The sequence below is a fragment of the Pygocentrus nattereri genome, chromosome 3, assembly GCF_015220715.1.
Source record: "Pygocentrus nattereri isolate fPygNat1 chromosome 3, fPygNat1.pri, whole genome shotgun sequence".
Taxonomy (NCBI): Eukaryota; Metazoa; Chordata; class Actinopteri; order Characiformes; family Serrasalmidae; genus Pygocentrus; species Pygocentrus nattereri.
The window spans coordinates 19,593,036-19,615,675 of NC_051213.1; the positions used below are offsets into that span (position 1 = coordinate 19,593,036).

Genomic DNA, 22,640 nt, shown 5'->3' on the forward strand with positions numbered 1-22,640 from the left:
TGAGTAGGAGGAGCTCTGCTTGTGCCTTCCAAAGATCAATCTGATCTCACACAAAGATTGTTTTGCTAAGATAAGTCTACACAGGCCCTGAACTACCCTGAGCTTCACTGTCAGCATGGGCCAACTGGTCTGCTGTACAATGGCAAGAGAGATAATGATATACTAATCACTAATAAAATAATAGTAACACTGTTCTACACTCATGTTTTTATGAAGAAAAAAAAAATCTCAAGCGAACCCATGAATTATATGAGAAGATTTTATTCTTTTATAACAAGATTGTCCATTTCACTTTATTGGGAATTTGGCACAGTAATTAATCATCGCACTCTGACTGATATTCCAACTGGACATGAAGACAACCTAATTATAGTTAGTCATGTGCTTAATAGATTTAATACACAAAAATAAATCATTTTATCTTTCACAAAATACAAACACTGTTAAATTTAGAATTCTACAATAAATGTATCCTCTGGAATTCAATCCCTTGCCATTTCAGCACTGCAAAAATGCCCAACCTCTGTTGTGCGTACCAAAAATAAAATAGTACACGTAAATTGCACAAAGAAAAGCACAAAGCATGCATGTTTGCTTCACCCTGCCTGCTTTGAAGAAACTGCTTTAGAGTTGCACCAGTTATGTCATTTGTGAGGTAGTAAAAAACAAAATATCTTAAATATTACAGCTCTTGAATTTGGACCATGTTACCTGGTTACCAATCATCATCTGGATACATCTGTTCTTTCTTTAGTTTAGGCACTGCTGAAATCAACCTAATAAGATGCTGTGATTATGTAAGCAAGATTTTAAAAGGCCAAGAGAATGTCATGTATTTATTTATTTATGTATGTTAATTTTTTTCTTTTTTTAAACAATAAAAATATGTACTTTAGCAGGTGTACTCCATTGCAATTAAAACACACGATTTTGTGCTATTTGTAACTGTATATCTTGGCCATATGCAGCATGGTACAGAACTGGACCGTGCAGGAAGGTCTGAACAGGTCACATTGAACTTGACTCTGCTACAAAATTTCATCAGACATTCACTGAGTGCATTAGTGTCTTCATGTTAGAAACAATGAATGTATGTATGACATACAGTCCACTGTAGCCTCTTGCTCTCACTTGTTCATATAACATGCAGATTCTTGTTACGCTGGAGGCTCTTGAGAGGAACTGGAGCTTACCACCTTGCTATTGCTTTTGTTAGGTATTGCTCTAAAAGCCATTTCAAACCTGTATTTCAACAACAGAGCTACAAAAGCAGAATCTTTCAATACAATATAGTGTATATGGAGCTGGGCTTCACCTTGCACAACTATGGAAGGATCACACTAGGAAAATGTATTAATGGCATTCAAAAATTAATATAATTATTGCAAAACGCCTTTAATCAATGCATTAACTTTGACAGCCCTAATACTTATACTAATAAATATGTCTAGATTTTCCAGTTATCAGAAAGCCCAGAGTATCCAGAGGTATGAATCAAGAAATGAAGGACACACTGAAGAGGCAGTACAGCACTGTGGCATGCAAGTATAAAGGCACTATGATCAGCTCTTTTGACTTGTGCTAGTCTGAAGATCACTTCTCTATACAAGGCTGTACTGATATTGGATAAACGAGAAGGAATAAACAGGCACAGCAAGTCTTCGTCTCCACCCTTCAACTCACTGTTTCACAGACATGCAGCACCCTGTGGTTGAAGTCCTCTGGCTGGTCAGCATAAACATAGTGTCCTGCTCCTCTTATGGCCTAGAGACCAGACAGACACACAGAGATAGAGAGGAGTCCAGGGTAAAGGAGACCATACAGTCAGGTTAAAGATTCATACATGTTGTGTTTTTTGAGCTATTTGCTTGCTCTATCTGTGTTTTCCAATAATCTTGCTATTTTAGAAATACGGAAACAGAGGAAGCGACCTATTGACTGTTCGCATTTGGTTTCTAAATCTATAAGTACTTCTGTACAAGCTCTTGTGTTGGGTTTCATTCATATAATGATTATGCACAAAAAACAGACTGCATGGGGAATTTTTAAAATTTATTTTCCAACTATACTTAAAACCCAAAATAGCACTGCTTGAAGTACAGATGGACACAGTATTCACTGTCTATGGTCAATATCATACAAACTCTAACAAGAATAATTTTAAAGCTTAAAACGTTTTTTGTTGTATTACTTAGATTTACTATTAGTCTAAATACTGTGCTGCTGGAAATGATGACTACTGTAAATTCTGCTTGTCCCTTTGACCAAACTAGAATTCATTTATTTTATTATATTACAGCTTCTGTAAAAACATATACACCTAAAGCTAACAACAAACCTTTATTTCAGGACAACAGCTCCAAACAAACTCTTATTTGAATAAACTGCAGTGCAAGAAAAGAGCAGGACGAAGAACTCACTATGATCTCCACATGGGAGTTTGGCCTCATTTCTTTGATTGAATTGCCAGAGTGGCCGTCTATGCTGGAGCGCGACCCATAGATCACGGTAATGGGGATGTCACTGTGAATCAGGCCAGTGCGCTGCAACATAGGCCGTTTGGCCCAGCCATATGGAATGGTCATGTTTTTGAAGGCTGTTTCACCACTACAAATAAAAACACAGTTATTAGGAGCTTATGAGTGCAAGCATGTCAGAAACAGTACAAGTAGCAGAAATACGAAAATACAGTGTGATGGTTTTATTCAGACAGCAACAGAGGTGAACCGGAGACATCACAGGGGAAAGCAAATACAAGAAAAAAAAAGACAAATGCACCTTGGGCTTTGGACATTAAGGTGGTAGATGTACTCTGTGACTGTGTTGTCATTAAACACAGTATCAAATTTCTTCTTAAAGTCTGGTCTCAGAGTCTGCACCAGAAGAGGGCCTAAATGGTGACAAAAAGGCATCCCATAAAATAGCACGACTTACAGAAACACTCAAAATAAATCTACAGCACATAAAGAGTGACAGGCAGAATCTCTGCATTAGTTAATAAATGAGACATAAAACTATCAGCAGAATTCACCAATCAGCAATCAGACTCCAGGTTCCGTGGTAAATGACAACTGTAATTTAGCACTAAAGAGCAAGACCAGGACAAGGTGTAAATTTGTCCAGAACATCTAGTTCTGTTAGAACCTCTATCATGGATTTCAAAAACAACAAAGACTGTCCAAAAAAGGTATCATTATTATGTTCTAGGATGTAATGTGATTTTTTGTGGAAGATACTAATACTGATTTTAAAGAGAGAAAATGAGATAATATCAAAATAACTTAATATTTATACATCCTATAAATTTTATATATACTTATACTTACACTTCAACAGTTATTCATGGTGTAAATTCTGGAGGCAAAAACTGCAGCATGACAAATTAGGACACTGTGGTCTTAATTCAGTGACTTTACAGTGAAGACACTGATTTTTTCCATCTGTTGATGGTGAATTTTCATTTGAAGTGTGTTCAGTGCATGTTTATGCATCATCTAATTCTGATAAGAGTCTTAAAGGCGTCCTACCAAGTGGTCCTGCCAGTCGAAGCCCAGCCAGAGGGTTGAAGGGGCTCAGCATGGCCCCAAGGGCTTTGATCCACACAGGAATCGGTCTATCCTGGTCCCCTGGCTGAGGTCGCTCCGGAAAACCCCACGGCTCCACCAGGATCAGATGTTTTACTCTGAAGTACATCAGCAAACATAACAGAACTGAAATTTACTTCACTGTCTCACTACTTCACCAAATATCAAAGAAACAAATGCAACAAGTTTAGTCTAATCCTGGAATTACTGAAACTGTACAGGGATTAATTTTTCAAAAACTAAAAAAGTGTAGAATAAAGATGATCATAAAACCATGCCAAACACATTAACTCTGAATATATTCAAAGTTGCTTCTTAAATTCTTATTCAGCGCTCCCTCTCAAAATGCTTAAATGCTTTTATAAACAAAAACTGTATTAGCAGTTAACAAATAGAGAAGTAAGTAATAAAAGGAAAAACGGAGAAACAGCAGCAATATAAGAAAAGCAGACTGGTTCAAGTCTGGTCCATGGTCATGTACATGTTACCAGTACCTGAGGTGAGATTGTCTGATATGAGAATGTGGAATATGATCCATGAGATATTTATCAAAAATGCCCAAGGAAAGAAAAAGTAAAAAGAAAGATAACTTTACAGAGGAGAACAGCCTTTCAAAGACAAACAACTAATATTGCTTCAAGATTAAAATCTTTATGCCTTAATTCTATGCAAAGCATACCAGCAGGGGCATAATGTGAAAAGCAGAACAGTAGCAGATACAAAACAAAACTTTCAGCACTCATTTGAGGCAGATTAACGAATGAAATTTCCCAAAATGTACAGATTTTTCCAGAATCTACAGGAAACCTATATTTGCCACACAAAGCAGGACAGTATTAATACCGCCTTAAAGGTACATCCCATCATTTTTCAACCTAATCAGCTGTATCTGCTAGGTACACTATATAGACAATAGTGGTCACCTGACCATCACATCTATATGATCTTGTTGGACATTCCACTCCAAAACCACGAGCATGAATATGGATCCTCCCACCCAGTGAGGTCAGGCAGTAATGTTGGATGAGTAGGCAACTGACATTTCAATTCATCCCAACTTTGTTCAGTAGGGTTCAGTTAAGGGCTCTGTTCACGCCACCCAGGTCTGTACCATTAAAACTCAAATAGTGAAGCGTGATTCAACACTCCAGAGAACACATTTCTACTGCTCCTGAGCCCAGTGGGTGGCATACTGTATGTCACTCAAGCCAACACCAGCTTGGCATCACACAGTGATTTTAGGCTTATGTGCAGCTACTTAACCATGGAAAAGCATTTTTCAAGAAGTTCCCAACATGCAGTTCATGTGCTGATATTGCTTTGAACTCGTATGGAGTGATGCAACAGTGAGCAGGCAATTTCTATGTTATACGTGCTTCAGCGCTTGGCAGAGCCACTCTATGGGTTTGTGGTCTACTGCTTTGTGGTTAGGCTGTTATTTCCTAGATGCATTCATTTCACATTAATAGCACATAGTTTACTGGAGCAGATACAGCATGGCAGAAATTTCATGAACTGACTTGTGGCAAAGGTGCCATCATATGACAGTGCCACGTTTAAAGTTACTGAGCTCAACAGCATGACTCATTCTATTGCCAGTGTTTGTCAATGGAGATAGCAGGGCCAAGTGCTTGATTTTATACACCTGTAAGCAACAGGTGTGGCTGAAACACCTGAATATTTAATAATTAAAAGGGCTGTTTGCATATTTTTGCACACAAATATTTATTCACAGAATTGCCTAACAGCATCTACTTAAAGTGAGTCTTTATTTAAGTAGAGCTAGGTATTGTTGATTTTTTTTTTCATATCAACAACACCATATATGTGTATATATTATAACATAAAATGTGCCTTGATTTGACCGCAATGTATGCCCAAAATGCAACTGAATTCAAGATTAGATTTATTAGGATTGCAGATTACCTTGCAAACTGCATGTAGCTCTGCCCACTAACTGCGGGCTTATGAGGCTCAGGTTTCATAACTCACAGTAAAACAATAGAGCAATCAACAAATTCAAGACAAAACAGAAAATTAAAGCTCAGTGATGACAGTGGTGTTAATAAATGAAGTTCCAAAATATTCTTACTCCAGCTAACAGTGCATGTTTAGGCTCAGGCACCAGTTTTGTACATGACATGTAGATAGAACGTGTCTGAAAATGATGCAAAAAGATTTAATAAAACTTATATTGGTAGCAAAAAATCAGCTTTTCAGAAGGAAAAGACATGACACAAATTCTTCAATTTGTTTTAGTACGTTTAAAATAAAATGCTCCCAAATTCCACTCAAACCCAGCATTCTCAGATTTTGAAAACTATGTAGCGGGGATGTTTAGAGATACTGCTGCTATTTGTGCTTGTGTTTGTTAAACAGACTGCTGATGTTAACAACATTTTAATCAGCCAGTCTCCTGTCTAGATTACGGAACAAACATACATATTCGCTCTCTGACTCTGATAAAACAGAATACAGACTACAAACTAAAGGTACTGAAGTTTGGTATTGAGTGACAGAATTTTTAATATTTGTGGTGCTTGTGAAGCTTCAGTCAGCAAGTGCTGAAATTACTGCCTATGGTAATAATACAACAATACAATGCAGATACAATGATGGACTATTTCTCTAACTGTTCGACTGCTATAGCACTGTTTGAGTAATATTATCATCTTTTATCATAATGTGCAATAAGGAAAATATAAAAACAATATGTAAGACAAATAATACACATGGACACAATGAAACCGAATCCTTAGAAAGCTTAAACTGCTAACCTGGAAGGGTATTTAAGTGAATAGGCTGCTGCCAGGTATCCTCCCAAGTTGTGGCCCAGCATGATCATGATCTCCAAGCCAAGTTTTTCCCTCCACTCCTCTATGGACTCCACAAACTGCAGCTCAGCTTCCTGGGCGTCTGTGCTGAAATGAGGCCTGCTGCTCTGCCCAAAGCCCAGCAGGTCGAAGGCATATACTGGCCTCTGCTGGGACAGAGCATCTAGATTCTGGGCCCAGAGACCCACTCCTCCACCAAAGCCATGCAGCAGCACCAGAGGCGTCTTACCCTCCACGCCGCCATGGAACACAAGCGTCCACAGCTTGTTGTCATTGGAGATGTGGACAAATTGCTTGGAAAACTTACTTTTGAGGGCTAAAGAGAGTCACAGTCAAAGGAAGGGGATATTTACATTTGTTTTAGAAGACAACAGTGGCCTATATACCTAATTGGTTATGTGCAGCCAGTACATATAAATAAAGTAGCTACTTGTTAGATTAGACAAGTCCAGGACTACCATTTCCAGAGTCTGCCATTGCTGAATGATAGCACAAGTGCATCTACAAGAGAGTTTAGGCTTTAACTAAACTATTGTCTTGGGCTAATGTCAACTGACTGGCTTACATATCAATCTCAGCTCTTTACTGTATAGCAACCATTAGTATGTTTACTCACTCAAATAGTTACATCTTTAATGCTACTTTTATTGAGTAACTAATGAATTATTTAGTAGTTAATATGTTTGTCAGTTTTGACAGATTATAGCTAATGTACAGTTGTGCAGGTGAACGTAGCTCACGAAAAATGTAGACTCAAAGATATAACTGCAAATGTCTGCTCAGCTCAGTAACTACCAGTTTTTATAGGCTGTTGTTCGGACATAATAGAAGATTGAGAAGAGTGTGGCTAGTACTCACGCTGAAGCATTCTCTCCTCTACCTCCTTCAGTTTGCACTGAGATGAGGGGCACCAAGATGGCAGCCAGCTGGTGATCCACCATGACCTGCAAGATTTTTTAAAATAATCTTTTCATTCTTAGATCTTTTTTTTTTTTAACATTTTGTGATTCTTTGATGTTGGGCAATGTTAAGGAATTATGGTTTAGTAATGGTTAGAGTTTAGTAAGTTTTACATATCGCTGCTGTCGGAAGAAAACCTTGTATCTCCAGTTTTGTTGTTTTTCTGTTTCTGACATAATTTGAAAAAGCCTGTTGTTGTTTACATTGTGTGTTAATTTCATGATGATCGGACTAAAAGAAACGTCCCAAAATGACTTGGGAAAACGTCTGGTTCCATTGATTTCCATTAAAAGTAAAGTATGTTTTTTCCTTCTCCTGTAAAGTTACCATTTTGGAGATATGAGGCTTTTTTCCGACAGCAGCGATATGTTGCAGTTGTAAGAAGAGATTAGTGATCTCTTTGCAATTACTGAATGGCTTCTAATGCAATGTGATCTTCACTGAATTCCTAATAATAGCTGAAGTAAAAGCAGACTTGTTTACATACAACACATGCAACAACTTACAGTTACTGATCAGACAGCATTAATAGTTCACTGATGGAAAAAATGCATGTGAACCCTCATTTATTACTAGAACTTTCTTTATGGCAACAACCTGAACACTTCCTGTCCCTACAAAGGGTCCAACTTTCTCACCCATTAATGTATTACTCAGATTTGGATGAAGATCAGATGATGTTTTAGAGCCATTCATGCAGACGTACAAAAGGTTCACAAACTTTCTTACAAGCGCATGACCATGTACAAAAAGGAAAACACCAAAACAAAACATTCAACCAACTAGGAAGCAATGGCATTAGGTCAAGCTCATGGATCACAGTCTGTGAAGGAAATGATGGAATCAACCAGCACAGCAGACAGTGAGACATCAACCAGCCTGAAGACGTATAAGAGCCAAAGGCCGGAGCCACTGAGATGCACTGACAGGACTGAACACAGGCAGCAAGGCCACCAAGCAACAGGTTTAGCACGTTAAAAAGCACGTTAGCATTTCACCAGTGGAACAAACAATTTACCTCATGGCTGTGTCCAGGAATTTGACAAAACCGTAGAAGAGACTATGAATACGAAGTAACGCCAGAACACGGTGTGCCAGTCTCAAGCCAAGACAATGTGAGGATTTCAGCTCTGCGCTGTTAATGATTTAATAGAAATTAGTTTGCATTATTCTCATTTCATCGTATCAGTAAAGTTATTTGCAATACTTTTGCCTGTTCTAAAGGACAGGATGACTGGAAGGAAAACAAAGTTATTAACAATAAACGGGTGGAAAATACTTCAGTACTCGTACTTTGTCACTATACTCAAGTATTATTTTGGAGGATTTGTACTTCACCCGACTATTATTAAAACTGAATACAGGTACTGTTTCTCATTTACATTTCCAAGAGAAAATGTGCACTTTTTACTAATTTTCATTTAGACCTTCAGAGTACGTCACAAATCTTAAACATCAAACATTTGATTTTTTTTTTATAAGATAATTCAACTAAATTCATATCACTGTGAAATGATATCGCTCACAACTACGCTAATTTGAGTTCGAGGACTGGTTTATACATTGATATACTTGTTTAAATGTGAAGTCATTTTTACTTTCACTCCAGTCATTTTAGCCACATACTTCCACTTTCACTGAGTAACCGCCTCCGCTGATAAACACATAGCAAAGCACTAACTATTAGCTACGGCTACACAGGTGACACGGCAGGTATGGTAGTGCACAAACTTTCCTGAAACTTTCTCTGACTGAATGTACCAAACGCTGTTATGTAGCTGCTGCTGCTGCGTTTCCATCACTGACCGACTGTTACAGCAATAACAAAGAAGACCAGCAGTTCAGAGCCACTCTGACTTCGGTAGCTATAACAACACGCGCCCGGCTGCGGTCAGACACACTAACAGTAGCTCAGCTGTGCTCTGAAGCCTCGTCCTAAACGCGTCTTCATGCTGTGAATCTGCGGCTCGCTCTCTTTCTTACCCCGGATCCGAACACACCGCTCGTTCCGCCATGTTACGGGCAGCACGTCACACGGGACGTCACCGCGAACTTTGGTCCAGAGGCGAGCTGAGGAAAAAAGGATAAACAATGACAGACAGACAGACAGACACACACACACACACACACACACACACAAACACACACACACAAACACACACACACATACATACACAGACAGACACACACACACAAACACACACGTACACACACATACACACACATACATACATACATACATACATACATACATACATATACACACACACACGTCTCATTTTCATCTTAAATTCCAGAAAAGCTATACATTTAACACACCCTGGAAGTAGTCACTAAACAGTGTTAAATGAAAATAATGCTTATGCCGCCTCTTTATTTTATTTTTTGACTTCACGGCATGCTGGAATACAAAATTTCTGTCAAACTTAAATTACTATTTTTCCCCTCAGGGTCACTTTTGTGTGCACCGAAAACGGTCGCTTTTTACATGGCTATTTTCCACTCTCTCCTTATCTCTTAAAATTAAACCGGAGTTTTCTGTTACTGTGCCTTTAAGACGGATATATGTAAATGACCTCTGTTTTGATTGGTCGTCCTCGTTGAACTTTGCAATCTGTGCCTAATTTCAGTTTAAGTGGGCGGGACCAAAACGCTTTAGGCTGAATATGCAGAAATGTTTAAAAAGAAAGGTTTTTTGACATCACAAGAGCCCTGAATTCAGAAGAGTCTGTTTTGTTTGGCTTAGTTTTCCATGATAAGGGTCCCTTTAAATTGTCAAGCTGGGAAATATCCCATCAGTTTCGCTGTGTGGATCATTGGGGAAAGTTCTGTACCGTTGCAGGCTGTAGCCTGAGGGTCTGCTGAGGGTGTGTGTGTGTGTAGTTGGTGAACAAGCCCTGAACTTCATCTGGCTTGCTTGTGGTGTCGATGACGTGGAGGAGCTAAAGTCAGGCTAACCTGCAGCTGTTTTCCGCTGCGGACACACGGAGAAAGAAATAAAGTGTGTGGCGTCAGAGTCGCGCTGCTGTTTCATAACTCTGATAATAAATGTCACTGTGTGAGGAATAAGGAGAAGGGGTGGAGACAGTAACTACCCCGAAGTGCTGCGGTGCATCCGGATAACACTGTAAGTAGCTAGCAAGCTAGGCTAGCTAGGTTAGCATGTTGTATATTCTTTCAGGTTCGGCTCTTTTCCTCTCTATAGCGCCGTGGTTGAGGTACCTAGATCTTGTATAACGCATGAGCAGCTATGTTAAACGTGTCAGCTGTGCTGATAGAGCGACAGCAAAGCAAATCTCGGGCCGGCTGTCTATGTCTTCTTGTCTCCGCCCTGTCATCCCTGCATCGAGAAAACTCATTTAGGCACATTTCAGGCCGACAGATCCTTTCGGAATTACACCAGAGCAACTCTTTTTCAAACTTGTTCCCCGCGCGTGGTGTACGTACTGTAGTGCTAGGGGTCTTCTACACTGAGCTGTCCGTTTAGCTTTACGAATGCTGCTCCCAACTCTGTCACTGGCGTTAACGTAGGTTAGTTAACCTAGCTAGTTAACCTAACTAGTAGCTCTGCTATTCCAGTGTTTACATAGTGGGATCGTCGCCACACCATAACACACACAGCGTTACTTAGCAGGTTCAGCCGAGATCTATTGCATTCTTAGATATTAGTACATTCTGTGGTTCAAAAGACAGTCACCTCCCTGTACTTCCCCCTGGTTTTTACTTGAGACAGGCAGCCTCATGAAACCATAGTCTAGTGGTAAAAGTGCTGAACTCAACTGAAGCCCGAGCTTGTCAGATCAGTTTGTAACCACTTAAATGCTGAGTAACTTTTAGAGCTGTGGTAGATCATCTTAGTACAGTTGAAGAACTGAAGTCTGGCAGTCTGACAGGTGCTATTTTTCTCTTTTTGGGATCCCTATGATTTAAAATAAAATGCTGTAACTTGTAGGAAGATATATATATATATATATTATACACACACTCAATATAAATATATATATATATATATATATATATATATACACAAACAATTCGGCACATTTTAATGCACAATTACTGTTTATGTGCTGTTTAACATATTGGAGAAGAATAAGTATATTATGGCTTGTGCAAAGTCTATGACATATTATATATTTTATGCTTTCTTCATTTCTAAATGATTAAAACTTATGCATTAAAATGTGCAGGAAAATAGCATATTTAAGTTTATTCTCTTATTTTTGCTAAAACCTACAAAACGTACAGTTAAACTGGGACTGCTCAGAGTATTGTTTGAAAATACTGTGAAAGGCACATATGATTGAGTTAATTCGCACATTTTGAATGAACACATTTGGTCATTATTAGAGCATGTATTTAACAGAAGTGTCAATCAGACTGCGTTTATGTAACCTTTAGCACCTACTGTAGCTATAAGTACATGCACTGTTAACCTAGATCTAATTTCACAGAAAGAGAAAACACATTTAGTCAAATCCTGTAATGTGTGTAATGAATTACACCTGAGGTGCACTGCAGGAAATTTGCATGAGTCCAGTGTAGGTTTTCACAAGCGGTGGTTCATGGGTTCAGTAAGATACATCTATTTGAATATCATTCAGATGGTGTGGACGTCTGTTATGCACTCGCATCTGAAAAGAACACTCACCCAGTGCTTTCTGTTTGCACCTGTTTTATTTATGAGTTTTTCACTGTTTGTCCCTCTCGTCTGTATCTTGCACAGGGATCAGGGAAAATGCAAAGCAGCTTGTCAGTCTCTGACAGTGATGGTTCTTCGTTTGCCCCCCTGGTGGTGCTGGAGTTGGCCGAGAACACTGAAGCAGAGGCCATCACTTGGTTACTAAACAGAATAAAAGACAAGCAGCAAAATGGAGGTAATACCCCTGCTATGGTATGATGGGGCTTGGAGCTTGACAGAACATTTTGTGAAAAATCTGCTTTGTGTTCTAAGTTTCTTTGGATGGGTTTTTTTCTAATTTGTTCTGGCCAGAGACTGTGGGCATTGAGCTTTGATCCATGTATTTTCCTAAATCAAATATTCCAATATAAGTATGACTACAATTTGGCAGGTGGATGTAAAAGTTCTAAAGACACGTGTAAGGCACTCTCAGAACTGTTGAATCATTTATAGAAATTACTGACTGAAAGGTTTTTATTGCTCCTAAATGTTCATATTCAAGCTTTATCATCAGTTGGATTTATGGAAGATAAATTACTCTTGTAAATAATTTTTTGTCTTTGGTTCTCTAATAATTTCTTATCATTATGTTGTGTGATTTTTAAAAAAAAAAAGTATTTATTTTTTTATTTGCTCGCTTGCTTTTTTGCTTTTTCTACATAGGAGCTGAATTGCTGGTAGAGCAGCTGCAGGTTAGTGGGCAGGATGAGCAGAAGAGAAGTCCTAAAGTGTTCCTTGTGGGCTCTACCTGGCAGAGGCTCCTGAGTGGGGCGGAGGATGTGGGACTTTTTAAAGAGTTTTATGATGGCACCATGCGAGGATTCACATATGCAAACCGAGAAAGCTTCAAAGACTTTGAAGGTAAAGAGAGCCATTAACATAAACTAAGGCAGTACATGGGCCACTGCCTCAGAAAAAGTCAGATGGTTCTGAATGTGTTTGATTTGCATATGACTTTTTAAAATCTATTCAAGGTCACAATCATGTCATTTAAAGGGCTTATATCTTGGAAAAGCTAATTTTATTTATTTTTTTTATATAAAAGAGTTTGTGAAATCACTATTAAAAACAGCGTAATTAATTGTATGGGATAAATAGAGGTAGAAAAATTATCGTGTAAAAATGAATTATGTTTTTGGCACATAAAATCATACACACGTTATAAGTATACCTCAATGGAGAAGATAAAATACAAGAAAAATGCAGAATATGGGCCCTGAAAAAACAGAAAAGCAAAGTTACATTATGAATTTTGATGCATGTACTTCTGGAAAGGAGAGAAAGTAATTCTTCTATTGTGTTGCGTAAATTCAGTGCCGTGTTCAAACCCTTCAGGGCACAACAGCACTGAAACCACTGTTATTTCCTGTGTGCGTTATTTCAGGTGATGGAGATGGCTTCCTTAGCATTGCAGAATGTCAGTACATTATCAAGCATGAGCTGGACACTTTACGGGCGAAGGGTGAGAAGTATGTTCCTGGGTACCCCAAAGTAAAACTATACCCTGGAAAATCAGTCAGTAAGTTAACCTTGAAGAGTGTCCTAAAACTTGTCTAAAGCATTTGTCTTTTTATTGTGTTTCATTTTAGATTTTCTTATGTTTAGCACATATTAATAATAGTTTGTGAGAAAACACTAAAAAGCAGTGTTTCAATGGATACTTTTGCATCATCCAGTCCGTAGGTTACAGTCCAAGGGGATTCTTGTCCAGGTTTTCCCTCTCCATGATAAAGAGGAGCTGAAGAGACTCTCTTTCTCTTGGTACCGAAAGATCAAGCTGTCCTATCAGCCGCTGGGTGAGTCAGCCATTGAAAACATGAGCTGGGTGAACTTTAAACCTGACAGCTCACCCATTATATCAGTCTGTCTTAGATAAAATGCTGTTAAAAATGGATTTCACAAAGTTGCGTAACAGTTTATGAAGCATTTATCCTCCATTTTTATGCATGCCTTTTTTGCGTGTGGCATGTTTTTCCCCCCTCTTTGAATGATCAGTATTATAATTGTATCATTGGCGTTAAACAGTGTTAGCTTATTAACAGTATTATCTGCTCTCTGCCCTCGCATTTTAGTATCTTCACATTTTTACCACACTTACTTTAAATCAGAAAGGGCTTGTTAATTAGCTGATTGTACCAAAACATGCACGGCAGAAATAATCCAGGACCAGAAATGGGAACCACTATATTAACTCAATGTATGTCTCGTTAGAGATATTTAGTAAAAAAACACACCGTTTCTTATTGTTAGTTAAGATAAGCTGTTCTTTTTGTTTCCCTAACACAGATGACATCAGACATTACTTTGGTGAGGGCCTGGGGCTCTACTTTGGTTTTCTGGAGTATTTCACATTTGCCTTGGTGCCAATGGCCTTCATTGGCATTCCCTACTACCTCTTTGCTTGGGAGGACTACGATAGATATGTTCTGTTTGCTGTCTTCAACCTGCTGTGGTCTACTGTCTTCCTGGAGGTATGGAAGCGATGCAGTGCACAGCTTGCCTACAGATGGGGGACACTGAGTCGTAAGAAAGCCTTTGAAGAGCCACGGCCGGGATTCCATGGAGTTCTTGGATTCAATCCAGTAACAGGCCGTGAGGAACCCGTCTATCCTAATACAAAGTACGTATATGGAGGGCCGATAATTATGATATTGTGATATCATGACAATATTTCAACATAATATCAATGTCACTGGAATCACATAATTGCCATAAAAAGCTAGTAAGAATCATTGTTAGTGACTCTACACATCACACCAAATGCAGATTAAAAGGTAAATCAGAACTGGAAGCTCCTCCAATAGCAGTGTTGCTACTAGTGTTTAAGGTTACTGTTAACCATAAATAGCTCCCTACTAGTGAAAGAAACAGCTCCAGCTCACTCAATAAATGACCTGTTCACACGGAACATGTTTACCTTTCTTAAGTACAATCTCTGCAGATTATATCAGCATTTACATTAAGGGTCAGCTTCTCATCAATAATTGTCCGTGGGTGTTTAACTGTCAACAAATTCAATTGCTGTACTATTAATCAATACAGGTGATGGAAACTGGGGCACTTTATGGAAGTCAGTTTTCATATTTTTTTGTTTTTGTAATGTTTAATTTCAATCTCATATATATATATATATATATATATACATACATACACACACACACACACACACACACACACACCATTGCAGTCCTCAGCTGTTGGGCCATGTTCTCCTCATCTACAAATCACTGTATCCATTCTGCTGCTAATATTTGCCTCAGCCCAACTGATGAAAGTGCACCCAATTCACAATCTGTTGTAGAACTGTAGAAAAGTATTTTGGTCAGCTTAAATAACTGCGTTCAGTTCAAATGATTATGTTTAGGTGATTATGTAATAATAGTGACAGGCTTAGTTCATAAGCATTGAGGGCTTATTTCTTGCCCTCATATAAAACCAAAAATGACCCCAGAAGGCAATAACTGTCAAGAATTTTAGTTCAAATAAATTTTCAGTGAAGAACTGGACTGTATGTCTGAAAAGCTGTATGTTTCTGATGTGTCCTTCCACAGACGGCAGTTAAGGATATATCTTGTGTCCGTCCCCTTTGTGCTGCTGTGCCTGTACCTGTCTCTCCATGTGATGATGATCTACTTTGACATGGAGAACTGGGCACTGAGCATTTATGATGAAGACCCAAACTTCTGGACAAGTGTGCTGCTCTTCATCCCGAGCATAATTTACGCAGTGGTGATTGAGCTAATGAATTTACTGTACCGCTACGCAGCTGAGTTCCTCACGCATTGGGGTGAGTCTGCAGAAGCAAATAACCATAGAGTGAATCTACAGGATGGCAATATGAAGAACTTAAAACATGAACAATAGAAAATGCTCGCAAGTGCATGTGCTACAATGAATTTTCACTTTTTAGATGTATTTATTTGGTCTGTGGTTGTAAAGCCACAACCAAGTCACTTGATTTTCTGTGCAGATAAAGCATTTGAAGGAGCATTACCTCTTTCAAATTAATTGCCGTGAAATTTCGATGTGTGGTGTAATTAGTAACCTGAAGAAATAATAGTGCTACAAGACTGCAGCCACTAAACCATAAAAAACATGTTTATCATGCTTGTTAGGAAACCTAGATCTTATTTTGGAGTGTGCATGAAGGTGGTTTGTGTGTTAATAACGGTGGCACTTGAGTTTATCAAACATAATGACTGGTGTTCTGTATTCCACACGGTGCGCCGCTATATTCTGTTCTGATATGTACACTGATCCAAGCAGGATTGCAATCATTTTCTCTCTGAAAGGTATATTGTCTCTCTTCTTTGTTTTGTTTAGAAAACCACAGGCTAGAATCGTCCTTCCAGAATCACCTGGTGCTGAAAGTGTTGGTGGTATGTTTGCAGATTTCCTTTACTTTTCCTCCCCATCATTCTTTTGTAGAATTTAATCAGTTTCCTTTTTCCGGCTCCTTGTAATAATAGTTAATGCCTTTTAGCTCATTTCATTTTTCACTTTGAAAATTGACTGGAGACAACACGTGAAGGACTGTGCCTGTTTGATCATTTCTTTCAGTTTCACATGCCGTTGTATGTTACTGACTGAAATTGTGCATAATTTATTTTTACAGTTCAACTTCGTCAACTGTTTTGCCTCTTTGTTCTATATTGCCTTTGTAATGCAAGACATGGTGCTACTTAGACAGGTGAGTGAAAAGCAAACCTCATTATTTTACAAACCTCATTGTATTACAGTGTTATTATTTACAGTATAGTGTTAATGACTCTTTGACTTTTCTGCATTTTTTACGGATTGATTGGAATTGAGATATAAATGTTCCTGATTATGAAATCTGGTTTCTTTAGTGTATAGTAATAGCATCTAGACGGTAAGACCTAGGTGGGGTGATGTAGAAAAATAGTATATCCAAATCCTTTTCATGATACATGATACATATCATGCTATTTTAAGCACAATGATTATTATTTAATATTCACATACTGTACTGCACTAAGTCCACTTAAACTCTTTGTAATGAAATGAAATTTGGTTATTATTCTTTGATTACTAATGATATCCATGATATGTCTAGAAAAGCATATCATGTATCACAGTAAAAATGATCACAATAATGGTAAAACATCACAATGTCCCCCCTCCCATAGTAAAGATCATTCAATATTACTGATGTTCTTCATGCATTTCCCAGAAACACATACATAATTAAACAGAGTTTGCTTGGTTTTCAGAACAGTCACCTATGTTTGAAATGGAGCTGGGTGTCAAAATGGCGAGCCCTTATGTGTGTTCATATGATCCATCTGCTCATATTGCACATCAAATCATACCAGATAGTAATCTGTCCTCGAAATGAATGTTTCTTATTGTTGTGTTGCAGAGCCTTGCCACTCTGCTTATCACCTCTCAAATCCTGAACCAAGTGATGGAGGCCTTCCTGCCTTACTGGCTGCAGAGGAGACGTAATAAGAAGGTCCATAAGCGAGTGAAGAGGATGATGGGAGATAAAGAGCTCCCTCTAGTGGAGCAGATCCAGTTGGAGAGTGACATGAACACCTACTTGGTGAGCAACAGAGCTGGATTTATACACAGATTCACCTGAAAGAGGTGCTCTAACCATGTCCTTAAAGAAAACTCAAATAATTTAGAGTGTATTTATTACATTACTGTTTAAGCACTTTGAAGTTAATCATATCCTAAGAAGTTAATTGGGATGTTTAGAAGCAGGAGTAGAGAATACTTAGATAATTGTACTTTATTGTTATAGTTAAATATGTACATTTTGAAAACTGAATACTTGTACTTCAACTCAATTAAATTTCCAAGAGAATAAGCATTATTTTTTAAACTTACATTTCGTTTAGACCTTCAGATTAACATTTTTGGATTTTTTTTTACCATTAAATAAAAATATATTATTTACATTTTACTCATATAAGCTTGAATATGTTTAAATGTAGATACTTTTTATATTTTCACTCAAATGTATTTTTGCATCCATACTTCCACTTTTAAGGCTTTCTTTTGAGTACAGTTTCTCTGTCCTGTTCCCCCCCTTTTTGTTCAAGTAGTCGCTGGTATTAAGGAAAAAGATGTGTTTATTGTGTGTCCTTGTCTTTTGTTTGGTCCCACTACTTCCACTAGTTAACAACAGAGAACATTGCATTTTACATAAATTAGTGCATACACTGTTCTGGAAGAAAGGGGGTTAATACTTTGCTTTGGACCCATATGTTTGGTGTGTAACATTTTTTGTTGAATGTTCATCAGGGCACATTTGATGACTACCTGGAGCAATTCCTGCTGTTTGGCTATGTTAGTCTGTTCTCCTGTGTGTATCCTCTGGCTGCTCTGCTGGTGGTGCTCAACAACGTCACAGAGGTTTACTCGGATGCCTTTAAGATATGCCATGTGTTCAAGCGGCCATTCTCTGAGCCTACTTCTGACATAGGAGTGTGGCAGGTAAGGGAAGGAGGGGCAGTCAGTGAATGTCCAATTATTTCCTAAGATCTTGTACAGTTCAGAAAAAAAAATCTTGCAAACTGTGTCGTTACTACATAAAAGAGATTGGTGTAATGTATAATTAATTAAAATGTCTTTGCTGTCACATCAAAACCTTCAAACATTTTTCATAGTTATACTTTTAGCACTATTTCAAAACACCAGCTGCCCTTTACATTGTGTAAACTGTTCATCATGCATGAACCAAAAGATATGACCCGAAATTACTTGGAAATCTGGTTAATTAACATACATTATATTAATCCATCCATTTTCCAGGTTAATACTTTAGACATATAGAGATTTGAGTAACAACAGCATTGGTATTTGTGTGGTTGAAAAAGTCAGTGCAGTGACAATAATAGTTTTATACAATAACCAAAGCTAGTGGCGTAGGTAAAACGACTGTCAATGTCAAGGTCGTAGTTACAACCCATTTAGTGCAGGACTAAATGTTAAAGGTCTGGTTGTTCCAGTATTGTTTCTTTTGCACTGTGAAATGAAAAAACATCTTCACATAAATGTTCTTATTTCTGTTAGGGAATAAAGAACCACTTATTGTTAAGCTGGTCCATTACTTGTGGGGCTTAGGTTCAGGGTCAAGCTGAAGAGTTATTCCTTTTCGTGGTCATAAAAAATCTTCAATATTAACCTACAAATCACATTGTACTTTACATTTTGACAGATAAACTGTAACTTTTATATAATTTTAAAGTCCAAGGGAATACAAAGTAACATGTAAACAGGTATAAATGATAGTAAAACATATAGTAAACATCCATCAAAGTTTGGGGTGGGGGGGTGGGGGGGGGTAGAAATATGATAAAACTCTGCTCACTGAGAACTGTCTGGGCATGGTCCTAGCATTCTAATGAACGTGCTTGATTGACATAACCTTAGTCGAAAACTCCCAATCTACAAGGCCTATGAAACAGAACTAGCAATAGTGTGAACAGGGAGAATGTGCATCCAGGTAATGCTGCCATGACTGGAAAAATGTCAGGCAGACAGTCAGACATGCTGGCTTTGTTTGCTAGATTGTTAGCTTTCATTTGGTTGTTGTTTCTCTGAGTCAAATGGAGAGAGGTTTGTGTATGGGCACAGTTTAGTTATAGCAGTTTAGTTACACCTTTGTGATTGGGGAGGATGTGGCGTATGCAAGCATTTCTCATGTACAGGACTGCACAGTTTACATTTGAAATGTTTTTTTTATAGAATTTTGTTGAAATCACCTTTTTAGTAAAACTTGGACAGTCATTCATTGGGCATAATTTGTACATATGTATTGTGTGCCCACAAGGGCAGGATTTAAACTACTTAGAAATCTCACACAAAATTAGGTTTCCTGGGTTTTAACTTTTTTTTCTCTCTTAGAAATCTGGATAGCTAAAGGACTGAACATATTGAGGATTGCATTGAAAACTGTATTTTATTTCATGCTTGTGCAGCAGGAAGCGGTCTATAAACACTCAATCCTGGTAGCTGGAATGTGTCAAGACAACACAGACTGAAGTGTTTAATTCTGAGGAAGGTGGTGAGGAATTTATATTCAGTGTTAAAATTCTGAACTGATAATATTTTTTCTCTCTTCTCACTCCCTCCTCCAGCTGGCATTTGAGACGATGAGTGCTATTGCCGTGGTGACCAACTGTGCCTTGATTGGTCTGTCTCCTCAAGTGAAAGCCTACTTCCCTGAGGCAGAGACGCAGCTTATTCTTACTGTGGTGGCTGTAGAGGTAATCCATTCTCTCCTCTCTCCTATTCCCCACCTAAAGACAATGTTATGGCCTCAGTATGCCCTCAGTGAACCCATCAAACCATCAGGTGGTGCCAATGAGCTGTTTTCATGTTTTGCTTTTGTTGTACTGGCTATAGGCCGTGACTTCTCTTCAGTAATCTAGCTGATATAAGATGATGCATGCAGTGTCTGTATGTATGTGGTCGTATTGCGAATACAGTGTTGAGCCGTGTCTAGTGCAGGAAATCCAGACCCCCACCACCAAACAACTCTGGTCCATATGTGTTAGCATCAGAATTAAAGATGCTGCACAGCTAACCCAGCTTTGCCTCTGGGCCTCATGAGACCCACTCAAAATAACTGACCCCAGGCAAACAGAGAGATGCATACACTAGGTTTCAAGAGGAAAAATGCAGCAGGAGGGCTTTTTGTATGATTTTAGAAAGGATACTATTGTGCCGTTCCCTGTTTACCTCTAATTAAACTTTGCAGCAATCACTGGAGTTGCAATTAGGTCACACTGATTAGTGCATAGCAGCAGTGTAGCATGACAGAAACACAATTAATCTGAATAATGCTCTGAGACATTTTTTTTTCCTCAGCTCTTGAAAGTCTAGTCATGAGTTTTTACATCCTTGTCAAACAGCATTGGATGTTTGACTTTTCCTGTGGGCTTCCGATTCAAAGTACAACACATTTAAGCTAATAATCAGATCACATTTAAGTTTTGTAAATTGCAGCTAATGTGAATTCCAGATAATTAAACCACTTGGTTAAACTGAGTTAGTTTGCATGAAGAAATATGCTTTTTCTTCTCTATTTATGTATTTAATTGTATCTTTGTGTCTTATATATTATGCATTAATTAATGTATTTGAGTTTGTCAGTTTAATAAGTAAGTTTGAAGTAAGAAATATAATTGTATGTAATTGTGCCCAAGTGAGTTTGATCCTCATGGGTTTAGTATCAGTAGACAGTGACAGCCAGAGTTAACCAGACAGCTAGTTTTGTTTTTGTTAGATCATTCAGGGTTGCTGTTAGAGTTCAATGAGTTCCATGTTCAGTTCACAGCAGGTCATCTCAGCAGTGTTTATCTGTGTGCGGTATGTGTGGTGTGTGTATGTGCATATGCAGTGCCTCTGGGTCTCTATCTTAACCTTTAAAAACCCTCAGTTCCTTACTCTGCCCCCATTCTGCCATGCTGGTGCACCATGGACTCTGAGACAGTGTGAATGTGTTCTAGTCCAATGCAGCTAGTTCAGTTAATTGTGCTGCTTAAACAGTCAGTCTTTTAATTCACAAGGATCAACCAGTTCACATCCAGCTACTCAAACATGAACACTGAGATCCAGTCTAGGCCTGGTATCTGTCTAAGGTGGTTGCTTAAAAGTCACATTAACTAAACCCAACTGACTCTATTTAAAGTGACATTTTTTACCTTGTAGTGTTGTCACTTCATATTTAAATGCATTTATAGGTTTAGTTGTTAGCAGAGTCAGAGTGTGTGTATTTAAACAATCAAAAGTACCTTGGAATATTTGTTATATAAACTCTTAATAACAAGCAGAGTAACAAACCGCTAAATAACCATGGTTCTAGGTTCTAGAGTATGGTACTAGGTTCTACAACCAGCAAAATGTCCAACCTCTCCTTATCCCTTAGGTTGAAACAGGCTGCTGTGGTTAATGTGCCTTTGAGACTAATATAATATGTAAATGAGCACTGTTGTGATTGGCTGCCCTGTAAAGAAATTAATTATGCATTTTGAAACTTTAACAATGTTACAAAATTTTATATACTTTTATTTTAAAAAAACAAAAAGAGGAAAAGGATATTTTCTGTGGTATGGACACTTTAAGAGTGCATTAATAGAGATGCTTTATTGTGAAGTGTTTTTGAACCACAGGACAAATCAGGCAGCCTGGGGTGCAGCATCCTATGACACTCTCGACATGGCCCATCCCTTAATCCCACACTCAGCACACGTCCTCTAATCCTGCTCTAATGTCACAGTGTAGGACAGACATCTGACACACAGCATAGAGCGCGCTCTCTGATCATTAAATCATGCTTGTGATATACTGATCAGAAAGTCTAGATGACAATGCAGAATATTACACTGTGTATGTGTGTGCTGTGTGTGTAATGATTCACACACTCATTGAGCAGCAGGGACACGTTCTCTCTGTGTTATTTGCCACTCTCCCTGGTTCTGTCTGTCTCTGTTGTCTCACATGGTCCATTAAATGGACTGAGGCAGATGATGAGCATTCAGAGCCTGTGGGTGTGTCTCACATTCAACTCTGTTCCCCGCATTACAGGCACAATATGTTATGCTG

At 38.3% G+C, this 22,640-nt stretch overlaps 2 protein-coding genes across 5 annotated transcripts in view; one reads left to right on the forward strand and one right to left on the reverse strand.

Moving 5' to 3' along the window:
• Positions 1-241: 241 nt before the first annotated feature.
• On the reverse strand, positions 242-9,481 carry abhd5a (abhydrolase domain containing 5a). 4 transcript variants are annotated; one of them, XM_017700402.2, is made up of 8 exons: positions 9,362-9,481; positions 8,397-8,513; positions 7,277-7,362; positions 6,362-6,734; positions 3,528-3,682; positions 2,779-2,890; positions 2,421-2,607; positions 242-1,764 (listed from the first exon to the last, which is right to left on the reverse strand). In XM_017700402.2, the coding sequence occupies exons 1-8, from the start codon at positions 9,391-9,393 to the stop codon at positions 1,675-1,677; spliced, it is 1,152 nt and encodes a 383-aa protein (XP_017555891.1). In that variant the 5' UTR covers positions 9,394-9,481; the 3' UTR covers positions 242-1,674. The 4 variants fall into 4 exon arrangements, with proteins under 4 accessions (XP_017555891.1, XP_037393189.1, XP_017555895.1 ...); XM_037537292.1 differs by lacking the exon at positions 9,362-9,481 and adding an exon at positions 9,284-9,351; XM_017700406.2 differs by lacking the exon at positions 9,362-9,481 and adding an exon at positions 9,185-9,346.
• A 603-nt stretch (positions 9,482-10,084) lies between these two features.
• Positions 10,085-22,640, forward strand: part of ano10a (anoctamin 10a) — a 32,497-nt gene continuing 19,941 nt past the window's right edge. The window contains exons 1-12 of the mRNA XM_017700401.2: positions 10,085-10,505; positions 12,105-12,255; positions 12,723-12,920; positions 13,444-13,578; positions 13,736-13,855; positions 14,346-14,679; positions 15,611-15,846; positions 16,383-16,438; positions 16,675-16,749; positions 17,443-17,625; positions 18,333-18,524; positions 20,171-20,299. Of these exons, the coding sequence (XP_017555890.1) occupies positions 12,117-12,255; positions 12,723-12,920; positions 13,444-13,578; positions 13,736-13,855; positions 14,346-14,679; positions 15,611-15,846; positions 16,383-16,438; positions 16,675-16,749; positions 17,443-17,625; positions 18,333-18,524; positions 20,171-20,299 (1,797 nt within the window). The 5' untranslated portion in view covers positions 10,085-10,505; positions 12,105-12,116. The remainder of the gene's footprint in view (positions 10,506-12,104; positions 12,256-12,722; positions 12,921-13,443; positions 13,579-13,735; positions 13,856-14,345; positions 14,680-15,610; positions 15,847-16,382; positions 16,439-16,674; positions 16,750-17,442; positions 17,626-18,332; positions 18,525-20,170; positions 20,300-22,640) is intronic.

What these genes read in the sequence shown, in the direction of transcription:
- abhd5a (XM_017700402.2), bottom strand. Translation starts at nt 9,393, where the DNA reads ATGGCGGAACGAGCGGTGTGTTCGGATCCGGG. An exon ending in GCGGTGTGTTCGGATCCGGG is followed by an intron (nt 8,514 to 9,361) that starts GTAAGAAAGAGA and finishes AATCATTAACAG; the next exon opens with CGCAGAGCTGAAATCCTCAC. An exon ending in CTTAATGTCCAAAGCCCAAG is followed by an intron (nt 2,608 to 2,778) that starts GTGCATTTGTCT and finishes TTTTATTTGTAG; the next exon opens with TGGTGAAACAGCCTTCAAAA.